We start from the raw sequence: 12,304 nt of genomic DNA on the forward strand, positions 1-12,304 counted from the left end.
ATGAGAGACCATCATTTTTGTGTCCAGAGTCAAGATGGTGGGACGAGTCAGAGAAACTGTACTTGCAAGTCAACAGGCCTGCACAGCAGCTTCTACCATGGCTGCAGATAGATAATTGATTTTCCTCATGATACTGAAATGAAACTGCTGATATGTGAAGATGCAGATGGCAAAAGCATGTGTAACAATATTTGCCTATACAAATGTATGTTTTTGATAATTTTTTTATGGCATAGGCTCAGGAGAAAGGTTTGTACAGGCTGGGTCAGCTGTCCCTTCTGGTAGCAGACAGCCTGGAGTTTCTGTCTAGCACCATCAATCCTCGTGTGAGTTTTGAAGTGATGAGAGAGCCATCTTCTGTGATCCTCAACAAAGGAGAGAAAGACTTGTTAGCAGGACTTGAGCAGGAGATGGTCCTGACAGTTTCTGCAGGCAGCTACACTATTGGAGAGGTAAAGGTTTTAACTGAAATATGAACAGTTTGTTATGACCCATCTCACAGACTTTGTCCATTATTCCAGTTTTTTGAACACCCAACATGGTAGGATTTTTTTTAATTACAAGAATTTTCCAAAATGTGACTTTAAAAACTGGAACAGTGGACAAATTCAAAGAAAGTAAAGTATTCTGATTAAAATAAAATTGAATTAATATTGTATTGTTGTTGCTGATGGTCACTGTTTGAAATCTCCACTGACAACTGATCCACACATCTTGACAATAAGGATTTTGGGTCATTTATGTTCCACAAACAGAGCCCTAGGAGAAGGAAAAAACTTTGAAAATTACTAAAATATGCTTTAAATGGTTAATGAATAACCATCTTTCTATTTGTATGATCTGAAGCTTTCATGGCCACTAAGTGTAATGAATTCTTCTCGGGCTACCAGCCGTGGAAGGTGGTTTAATGAAGAAAATACAAACATCTTTCTACTTCACTGTTTAATCTTACTGATTCATATCTGAGTATTTAGAAATGTATATAAATTAGGATTAGATGAGCTTGTGGTAAAGTGAACGTAACATATCAACTGGAAGAGCATGATATAGATGTTTAATCATATGAACTCTGCTAAATACTACATGCATACATGTTTCAATTAACCAAACAAGTTTCTTGGATATTCTCATTTAAGTTCAAAATAATATTTTACTACATTTCTCTCCTAACTCTTTCATTTTTTGTCTAATATTTATTGAATGAAAAGATTTGACTGATTAAACCAGAATCCATGTTGATAGTCACCAATAATGTCGTCCGTTAATGGTGTTAAATGTGTCAGAAAATGTTTTCACTGCCGTGAAGTTAGAGGTAGTACATTCTTCCAAAACTCTAATAACTGCCCACAAGACTACATGGTTACATGGTGTCACAACCCAGAAGACCACGACATTTATATCAGATAATGAAGTTTTGAACAATAGATAATACCTAATAATACTTTATTTTTGGTTTGAGGTGTTATAAGATAATCAGATATACTAAGACTGCCACAGAAAAAAGAGTCTGCTTTGTGTAACTTTTGAATTTATATTGAAGCAGACATTCCATATACTTTTTATCAATGGAATAAATTGCATTCTGTATTGAATATGACATTACTTCTGTTAATTTATATTAAGTTGACAACATATGAGTAATTAAAGGAATAAGTTTGTGTATTTCATATCCTTACAGAACGTGTGCTTAAGACTGCGCACATCGAGAGGCCTACAGATGCAAGTGAAATCAAGTGAAGAATCTCTTACTAGGGATTTGGAAGTGCCTTTGCCTCAATCAGAACCTTTTCAGACTCTGTCAATTCTTCTACGTGTACTAGCAGAGCTTCCACCTCAGAAAGATGCAGGCACTATAGAACACAAAGCAAGTATTTTTTACATACAAGTAACTAATTCTATGGTATTAAATTTGTGATGGTTCGAGAGCCCCAACACAATAGTTTTTCATTCCTCTTTGTCCCAGTGTTTATATTATTTTCTCAAGGTAAGGCAGCTGGAGCATGAAGCAAACTACTTGCCTCAGCCTAGTGCTGGCATTAAAATATATGGAGCGTTTCCTCCACTTCCCATACATGCCTTCCTTGTACATTGTTTAGCAATAAGGGTAAAAAGTAAAGTAAAGTAAAGTTTGTCCCACTATACGCCATTTAGGCGTTTGGGGTGAGAGGAGGTATAGCTCCTCTCTTCCTTGACCTCGGCACTAGATGGGGGTGAGTGGTCAGCATCACGCCCCGGCCGGCTTTACCCCCGGGAAAGGACCCTGGTACCCATTGTAGAGGAGGCTAGGTGGGCCCCAAAGCCGGTCTGGACGCAGAGGCTAGAGGAAAAGTCCTCTGCCCCCGTCGGGGATCGAACCCCAGTCATCCAGCTCGTAGCTAGTCACTATACTGACTGAGCTATCCCGGCTCCCTAGCAATAAGGGTAGCCATACTAAATAGCCAGATCTTGTGTTCTAGTGGCAGTGAAATGTTAAAGGTCACTTTTAAATTTATAAGAGAAGTTTGTATATGCTTACAGTTTCTTGCTTTCTAATTAAGAATATTCTTGCTGAGCTGAATACATAAGCTGCCACTGGCATGTGTCTTACTTACAGGTAACATTGCAGTGTCCCTGGAAACCTGAAGAAAAGAACATCGCACTCCACTTCCAACCACCATTAATGTCTTCATTCCGCCTTCATACTGCATACACGCGCAAATTTGTGCAGATCCTTGTCATTGGACTAAATGTTCAAATGCTTGAGCTCACAGAACCGACACTCACTCTCACAGGAAACCAAGATGTCAGGCTGGGGTCTCTGAATCCAACCAGTGGACAGAAACTGGCAAGTTCATCTCACTATTTTCTGGAAACATTTTTTGCTGTCTACAGAGCTGTAAATATTCCCACTTCATGCAGATACTCTTATGCTAAAGTAAATTACAATAATGGAAAATGGATGGAACTGACAGGATTGTGTCTAGAGGTTGGCAGTGTTGATCCTTCAGAGTCTGCTTCAGGTTGATAGCCATGCAGACCAAAACACAAACCATTTTACTTGCATTGTTACCCTGAAACAGTGTTAGGTTTGTAGGATTTGAGGTTTTCACGGCGGTGAGTCTGAAGATTATTGTCTTGTGGGTCGTTGCGCTTTTTCTACCGGACTACACGGCACAACAACCCAGAAGACAGCAATCTTCAGTGTTCAGTTTGCAGATCTCAGTGCATGGATGCTGTTTGTTTCAGATTGTGGGCAGTGGCCTGAATGTGTCTTTCATGTGGCAGTTGGATGTAGGCGGCGTAGAGGACACGTGTCCTATAAAAACTGAATTTAAAGTACACTACAGTCCAATCATTAACCTTACAAAGCTTGTCAGTGAAGATGAGACCCAGCTGTATCGATGTAACTTTGACATCAATGACTACAAGGTATGTAGGATTTGAAGTTTTCATGGTGGTGATTCTGAAGATGGCTGTCTTCTGGGTTGTTGCGCCATGTGGTCTGGTAGAAGTTTCAGAGGTCCTTGTTGCCTCCATCATCAGGCAACAAGGACTTCTGAAATGTCGGTAAACTTCCACCAGACTACACAGCGCAACAACCCAGAAGACAGCCATCTTCTTTCTACAAGGTATGTTTGTATTCCAATGTGAATTAATTTTGTACCTTGTAAAAATTTGTGATATGAGCTGATCAGATATTTTTAAAGATGATTTTTACCATAAAATAAATTAAGAAGTAATGAAAGAACTATACATTTTACAGATAATGGATTGTATACAACAAATTGGAACAGCCATGACTATAGGGATGCATGTATGCTTGGTGTGGTCCAAGTAAATGTTGAGGTCGCAGAGCTTAATTTTACTCAAGGTCTCTGTTCATTGTTCATGACCATAGTTCTTCCAGTTTGCGTGTTATGCCACAGGCTAGCCTACTATACAGCTAAAACACATGCTTTATCGATACTTGGAACTGATTTCCAAGATTGAACGAAGTAATCAAAAGTCGGGATGGAATACTGTAAAATAGTGATGAAAGAGAGTTCTGGAAAGAATTTATGATGCATACTTTCCTTTCACGTTTACTAACAGAATTACCACATTGTGTGTTTGGCCATCTCGTAATGGAGGAGGTAGGTAGGTTTGTTTACTCTACCTCTCAGACATTCTGTGACATGTTATAAATTCCAGAATGTGAACTGTCTTACCCTTGAATTTGTAGATGTACGGTGTGTCCACAAAGTCCCTTCGGGGTTTTGAAAAATTGTGGCGCGCAAACAAATTGAGCTAGCCACATGCGGTTTGTGGCAGATTACAGTGAAACTCTGGACGTTTTCCGTGCTACCAAGGGAGCCCACATTGAGGTCTACTGAGGTCAGTAAAAAATTTCCAGAGTTTCACTGTAATCTGCTGCAAACCGCATGTGGCTAGCTCAATTTGTTTGTGCGCCACAATTTTTCAAAACCTCGAAGGGACTTTGTGGACACACTGTACAGAGGTTGTGTTAACTGTGCCCTACAGATCAACAGCTGTAAATAGCTATGTAAAAAAAATTGAAGTACAGTCAGTGCAGAAAACCATACAAGAGAGAGTCACAGCTAATTAGGAATCACTCATTATGATGATTATACTAGAATAAAGCACTGACTTTATGCAGCACTTCCCATACATATAAAAAACGTTAACTAGTTGACAATGCTGAAGATCCTTCTCATGATAATGAAGTTCTTGTAAGCCATACTCTTTCTATCACGGTTATATCTTACTTGATTACCAGTGTTTCAGAGGAACCTGCTTCATGGAGTCTTATTGTATTTCCTTGTGCTTCCATTAGACTTTGTTTGTGGTGAAGTCTCGTGTTGAACCGACAAAAGGCAGTGAGTTCTGTCGAGCAGGAACGATGTGCCACCTGCAGCTTGATGTGCAACGAGTCAATGCCAGCTCTCACAGTTCATTGATGTATGAGGTGTTGGCAGACCAATCCATGTGGGCTGTGTGTGGCAGGACGGCAGGTAAGTCAAATATGTCCGGATATCGAAATTTTAAGGGTAAAACTTCATCTCATGACGCAGGTTAGCGTTTCAATTGTATTATGGTGGTACCTAGTTCAACTTTTGGCCGTAGCACTGGCTGCCATAACTGAGGTTTTTGTGCTCATTGTCAGGATTATACTGTAACTTCACTGTCATAATTCTCTTTTATACTAAAAGCAAATGCAGTTCAGAAAGCACTGTTAAATAAGCCAAGAATCAGTCTGTTTAATGTACATGGTTGTTCTCTTATCTTATGTTCATTAACATATCTTATTCTAAATATTACATATAGTTGATACATCATTGTTAAGCCAAGTAATTACTACTTCAAACTTTACATTTACCCCATAAAGACATACTGAGCAGTGCATTATTCTTTTTTTTTATATCAGTCTAATTGTCTGATGCAGGTTTACCTAGATGAAGTTATGAATCTAGTTTTGCATTCATGTGTCTCCTTAATTTAAAATAGTCATATTTGAACAACTAATTGACATTCTGTAGTCCAACCAAAAATCCTCTGATTATTTATGAAGGCATTATAACAGTTTACAGCAGAATTGGCAGCTGAAGCGTGCACCAATCACATGTACGAGGTGCGATCGGAAAGTTTCAAGACTGCGCCTATAAAAACCCGTACACTTATCTCAGGTATTAAATTCATCCATCACCCTCGAAGTAGTTCCCCTGGGAGTGAACACAACGATCCCAGCGCCACTGCCAAGCCTGGAAGCATCCCTGGAAATCTTTCTTTGTCAGCCTGTCAAGCACCATCTGCGATTCTGCGTGAATCTCTTCTATCGTCTGAAATCTCCTTCCCTTTAGCTGAATTTTCATCTTTGGGAAGAGGAAGAAGTCACACGGAGCTAAATCCGGCGAATAAGGAGGGTGCGGGATGACGGCCATGGTGTTTGAGGCCAAAAACTGCCGAACTTTGAGGGCGGTGTGCGCTGGCGCGTTGTCATGATGCGTCGCATGTGGAGTTCTTCCTTTAGAATCAGCTGACAGGTCCCATAGCCTATCCTAACAATGTCGCACAAGTCGTTGATGGTACGACGTCGATCTTCGTGAATGGCCTGCCGAATCTTCGTAACATTTTCGGGCGTTGTGCTCGAAGATGGTCGTCCAGAACGCTCGTCATCATCGACAGAGGTTCGGCCATTTTTAAAACGTGAATGCCACACAAAAGTTTGTGCACGACCCATTGCGGACTCCCCAAATGCTTGCTTTAGCATTTCATAGGTTTCCGTAGCCGTTTTGGCGAATCTTTGGCAAAATTTGATTTGTTCATGAAAATCCGCCATTCCGAAATCGCAGGAGGGTCGGTGTAATGCACTACCAAAACGCCCGTAACTAAGAAACAAATGCTAATTCGATGATGCCGGCTGGCACACTGATTCACTATGAATGTAGGCCGCACCCCGTAGCGGCAGAAGCTCGTACTACATCCGGTTCGCCCTCTATTGACACAGTCTGGAAACTTTCCGATCGCACCTCGTACTTTGCCATGGTAGGAAGTAGAGGTGGGAGGTGGAGGGGCGAGATAGTAAGGAAACAACATAGAATGGTGCCAGATGTAGCATTGCAGAACATTGGTTTCCAGTGAATGGTTACAACACTACGCATAGAACATGTAAGAATTGGCAACAATGCAGTGCAGCTGCCGATGCTTCTATCGCGAGGGTTTTTGAACAGTCTGAGGTCTCCCTCCTTACCAACAGACCTTCTTTGCGCTGATTGTTCACTCATAAAGAGCAGAACTCGACTCAGCCGCCAATTCCGCTGAAAAATACTATAGTTATAAATTCATTATTTTTATGCATGTTTTAGTGTACCGGCGTAGCTCAGTCAGTATAGTGACTGGCTACGGACTGGACGACCAGGGTTCAATCCCTGATGCGGGCAGAGGATTTTTCCTCTAGCCTCTGCGTCCAGACCGACTCTGAGGCCCACCCAGCATCCTATCCAATGGGTACCACGATCCTTTCCCAGGGGTAAAGCGGGGCATGATGCTGACCACTCACCCCCATCTAGTGCTGAGGTCAAGAATGAGTAGGAGCTATACCTCGTCTCCCCCCAAGCGCCTACATGGCACATAATGGGACAGCTTTACTTTTACTTTATTTTACTTTAGTGTTGTAATGTTGAAGGTGAATTTGAGCTGTAATAATTACATAGCATTTACTAAATATGCTGCAACTCTTCAAACTGGCAACACACGATGAGGCACTTCCTTTCAGTTTATGGTAATAAATGATTGTGTGGCTGAACTGATGTTTTCAGGGATGGCAGCATTTACCATATCTGAAATAGCATGTAGTGAAGGTCAAGGTCACATACTTGTGTCACCTGTACACCACTAGCAACAATTGCACTGCATGATACTTGTTTCTCCTTGGTCTTTGTGTGTGTTTTGTGTTTGAAAGAACTTACCACCCGTTCTATTTGTGCTGTTAGCAAATGTTGTCAAAAAATTTTAGTTGTAAAATTAATTTTGTAATAGTGAATACCATGGCATTGGAAGAAACATACTCGCTGTAAGTCAGAAAATTAAAATCATCCAAGTCCTGAAAAGAAACCTACCTGTATCATGAGTTGATATGACAAAGTATCTTGGGCTGTCTCCACAATATTACAAAAAGCCTGTATATTTGGAGAAGAATACAGTAGGTATAAGGGCATATGTAAAAAAGAAAAATACGAGGCTTCACCACAAGAAGAACTTGAACATTTGCTAATAAATTGGTTTCAGGAAATGATAACAGAAATGTTATGGAAAAAAGGTACTTAAATGGTCCTGAGACTGAAAGTAGGGAATTTTAAAGTTTCAAATGAGCAACTGGGCTAATTTTAAAAATGTCACAGTATTTCTTATAAGAATGTATGTGGTGAAAGTGGAATTGTCAGTGAAGACACTGTAGAGCACTGAAAGAAATCCCTACCTAGTCTTTTACAAAGTTAAGAAACAATATTTTATTGCTAGTGAAGCAGGGCTGTTCTACAATCTGCTTCACAGCAACATGCCATGGTGATAAAGAAGCAAAGAAAATCACACTGTATTGTACTTTGTTTTAATTCTGATGATAGTGAAAAATTGTTCAGTGGAGAGAATGCAAGCCCAAGGTGTTTTAAATGCATATCTTTATTACCATCCAAATATGTCAATAACATAAAAGATAATTATTGAGTTGCTTAAAGGATTCAATGCAAGGATGGGGGCAGCTAAGTAAGATTTCAGGTTCTCGCAACAGGAAGTATGCAAGATGGCTGTCTCCTGGGTTGTGCTGTGTAGTCTGTTAAGAGTTTACCATTATTTCAGAGATGCTTGCTACCTCCATCATCAGGATAATGTGTAAACTGCGCACGAGGAATCTGTTTGAGATATGGGAACCAGTCTGACAAAATAGAATCTTAACCTGATGAGTGGGGAAAGGTTTAGGATCTGATTCAATCGCTTCCAGTTTGGGACTTAGAAAACGTCGAGCATTTTCTTTATATTTGTTGCACAGTGTACATCCTCCAAGAATAAGTGCTAGAAATGGATGTCTTATCAGAAGTGTCTGACTGCACACATTTAACAGAGAGAATGCGATGTCATAAATTCCTCATCACAAGTCTGAATGTGTCAACATAAACCATACAAATTAAACATGTTCTGCAAACACAGTAGTAGTCTATCTTCTGCAGCTCTGTAATTTATGGTACCATTTTGTGTATAGAAGTAACAGGTAAGTACATCTGGCACTGACATTGTATGTCTAGAGGAACATTTTTCTTTGTCTAATGGTGCTGTTTCATTCAAATGTGCAAGTTATGTACAGTCAAAAGAAATATAAAGATTAAGTAATAAATGGGTATGGAATTTATAAGGTGGTTGTAAGCCATTGTATGCATTACATTCTTTATTGTCACAGTTCTTATTCCTGCTTTGTCTTTACATATGGGAGTATGAGGACATTATGCTAAAGGTACAAGATACTGAAGTATAAACAAAGTTTTGTGTTTAAATGGTGGATAATTTACATCTGTTTTATGTAAGTTCATGAGTCTAGTGTTAAGTTTTGGTTGTTTTTTGACATGAATGGTACCCATTCCTTTAATCTGAAAGTATAAATAGATCCAGCCTCTGACAATACTGTGTATATTTTTTAATCCAGAGATTGTACACCCTTGGCAGTGAATTTTCATCCTCTGAATTTAGTGTGTAAATGTAGAATGTGGTCAAGTGTCACTGCTCATACAACTTCACACTACATTCTTAAATTATAATTCCTTCTTCCTAGAAGTGTTTTTCATGGTGTTAATGTGCAGTGGTTATGTGAATTTTCTGAATTCTCTCCTGTTTTTTGGGAATTGTGTGTGCAGGTGTTATTTCACTGGACAGTGTGGACAAACAGAATGTTACATTGGATGTAATGCCTCTGATTGGTGGTTTTCTTCCATTACCCTTAGTACGGCTTTCTAAATATATACCTGCAGATCAGAAAACTTCCTCAAGAGGTGCGTGCAATTTATTTCTATATTTTTATTCTATGTATGCATAGAAACAATTAATATTTAATTTATATTTGAATAGAATGGTGATTTTCAAATGTGGTCTGTGGAAACTTGGGTTTCTATGATGTATTTCTAGTGGTTCTGCATTTCATTAGGGTTCCAAATCTGTAAGCTATAAAATTATTTATCATAACACTGTTTCAGCTCGCAAGTAACTGTTCGCCATCTGTAAGTATGAATATGAAACTTTCAAATTTTTATGGGAGTAAAAATGTCTTCTGTATTTTGATGCTATGTACTCTTATAGGTGGTTACCTTGTTTTGAAGCAACAAATCCTGAAAACTGAGGCATTATGTTCCTCAGAAATTTAGGTAACCACCTACAAGTCCACATGATGTCACAGTCCAGAATACCACCATTGACATCTTCAATGCAGTGATATCATATATCATTAAAAATCATAGTTTGTGGGAAACATAAACTGGTATAAATGATCTAAAATCCCATTATTTGGCACTCAGTATGAACTTTTGAACACACAGTATGTTTAAGGCAGTTTATAACCATGCTAACTAAATATTTGTACTCACGTGAAAGGGTCAATGCTGCCTTATATTATACAGTTGCACGGTTATGGAGAGACAACCACAGTATGTTTTATATGTGCTCCTTTATTCTCAAGAACTGGATTCCATGTTTCATGTTCATCCCTTTTCATTATTTGTTTTGGAGATGGCTGTCTTCCTGGTTTAGCACCATGTAGTCTGGTAGATGGTTACTGTTGTTTCAGAGGTACTTCCTGCCTCCATCATCAGGGAAATGACTCAGCCATTTTCATACTTGTTACTGTGAAAACCTCAAATCCTACTTTGTATTTGTTCTATTTGCATATTTTCTTTCTCTTCATATTCTTTTTTAGTTTGTAAAGATGATGATATCCTGTACGCTTTGCACTGTCTTCACCAGTAGTGTTTTCATTTTGTAAGATTTCCATATGATATACGTGTTCTGTTCTGGAGTTTCTAAAAGTGTCAAGTCATAATTAACATTAATCAAACAGTCTGTTGTTCTTTCCAGTAGCTTCAGAGTAACACAGGTTGGATCTTCTTCAGAATCTTTTGAGTATTAAACAGAGTCAGTGAACATGGAGTCCAGAAAGGCAGTCAGTCTACAGATATCTTTATTATTAATTCACAAAGATGGAAACATAATTTTCATTGTATTGTTTGTTGAACATTTAAATAAATTATACAGATAGGTGAGGAAAAATAGACAAATTTTGTTCTGATGGACATAAAGATGTAGTACAGTGGAACCTCAATATACCGCGGCTGTGATCATGTCCCCCGAAATGATTACATATAACGTGGGTGCTGAAGCTGTCTCCCGTAGCCTGTGTTATATCGAGGTTCCACTGTATTTGTGTTCGTCAGAAAATTAAGATCCGTTTTGCTGCTTTTTGAATTTTGTGTATTCAAATGTGTCTTTTATGTTCTCAGTCATGTGGTGGATTTAATGGGAAAGTATTCTGCAGAAAAAGAGCATGTACAGAACTTCATGGCAATTCTGTCTTAACGTAATGAAGTTCTCACTGTTTTACTGCTGTAAAATCATATTTGGTGAACAGTTTCTGTCCTATTTATTTATCATTTACTGGATGATGCTGTCATTAACTCAGATTATATAGTATTTAATAACAGGTTGATTAATAATAAATTGGAAGGGGTGTGAAAGGAAATGGTCATGGCCTTATTTAATGTGCTATTCCAAAATTTGCCTTGATTAGAATAACAAGTCTGTGGACCACACTTAGAACCTTCTGTATACAAAGCAGGAGTGTTGATCACTCACCCATGATATTTGGTCAAGTGCTTCCTTGATAGCCACATTCATACCTGGTAAAAGTTTAATGGGTGAAGTTTGAACAAGAATTTTAAGATCTCATAGTTGAGTCAAATGGGTGCAGAGCATGATTACAGTGGCAGAAAATAAGAACAGTTATTGCCAACATAACTGTCTTACTTTTCTAGGTGTTTATACATTTCAGCCACTAGTATGTGTTTTGTTGACACATTGCTGTTATTGTATTTCACATATAGCTTGAAACTGCATAATTTGTCTAATCATCATCATTTAAGTATCACGGATTTTGGGCCTTGTGACCCATTCTGGCCTCAATCATCTAGGAATCATTTTAAAGGGCGCCCTTTGTTTCTTCTTCTTATTGGTTTCTGTTTCAAAATTAGATGTGGTAATCTGTCCTTGTCCATTCTTCATACATGTTAGATCCAATTCCTTCTGTACCAGTGAATTTTTTTCTAATTTATCTAATAGATTTTTTTTAAATTTGTAAAATCTTACAAAATGTTATCAGCTTCCTTTGTCCAGTTCTAGCTATTAACATCTATTTTATAGGAAAAGGAAATTTAAATACCATACCAAGACTCATATCATGAGATGTGGAGAATACACATTGTTTCCCAAATTTTTACAGATTGGTTTAAAAAATACTTATCTTCAAGTAAGTAAATTTTTTATTGCATATTATTCGAAACACATTCCATCTACAGCAATTCATTTATTACAACGATCATAGAACTTTTCAAAGCATTGCTGAGAGTCCATAGGGATAGCCTCCAGGAAGTCGGTCGCAGATTTTTTAATGTCTTCAGTGTCATCAAAACATGTCCGTTTCTTTTTCAATTTTAGTGACAAATCATGCAAGTAAGGGGGGTGATTAAGAACCACGACACCTGTGGATGCCAAACACTGGTGAGCAGCAATGGCTCTGTGA

General features: G+C 38.5%; 1 protein-coding gene across 2 annotated transcripts in view; it reads left to right on the forward strand.

Annotated features, from left to right (window-relative positions):
• Positions 1–12,304, forward strand: part of SIDL (SIDL trafficking protein particle complex subunit 10) — a 32,941-nt gene that overhangs the window by 15,956 nt on the left and 4,681 nt on the right. The window contains exons 14-19 of one of the 2 annotated variants that reach the window (XM_022076699.2): positions 237–452; positions 1,679–1,864; positions 2,594–2,824; positions 3,226–3,408; positions 4,814–4,991; positions 9,378–9,512. In XM_022076699.2, the coding sequence (XP_021932391.1) occupies positions 237–452; positions 1,679–1,864; positions 2,594–2,824; positions 3,226–3,408; positions 4,814–4,991; positions 9,378–9,512 (1,129 nt within the window). The remainder of the gene's footprint in view (positions 1–236; positions 453–1,678; positions 1,865–2,593; positions 2,825–3,225; positions 3,409–4,813; positions 4,992–9,377; positions 9,513–12,304) is intronic. The other variant, XM_022076700.2, reaches the window with a different exon arrangement.

The sequence above is a fragment of the Zootermopsis nevadensis genome, unplaced genomic scaffold, assembly GCF_977971745.1.
Source record: "Zootermopsis nevadensis isolate Lab colony 2312 unplaced genomic scaffold, Znev_1.0 Znev_ptg000010l, whole genome shotgun sequence".
NCBI classification, from domain to species: Eukaryota; Metazoa; Arthropoda; class Insecta; order Blattodea; family Termopsidae; genus Zootermopsis; species Zootermopsis nevadensis.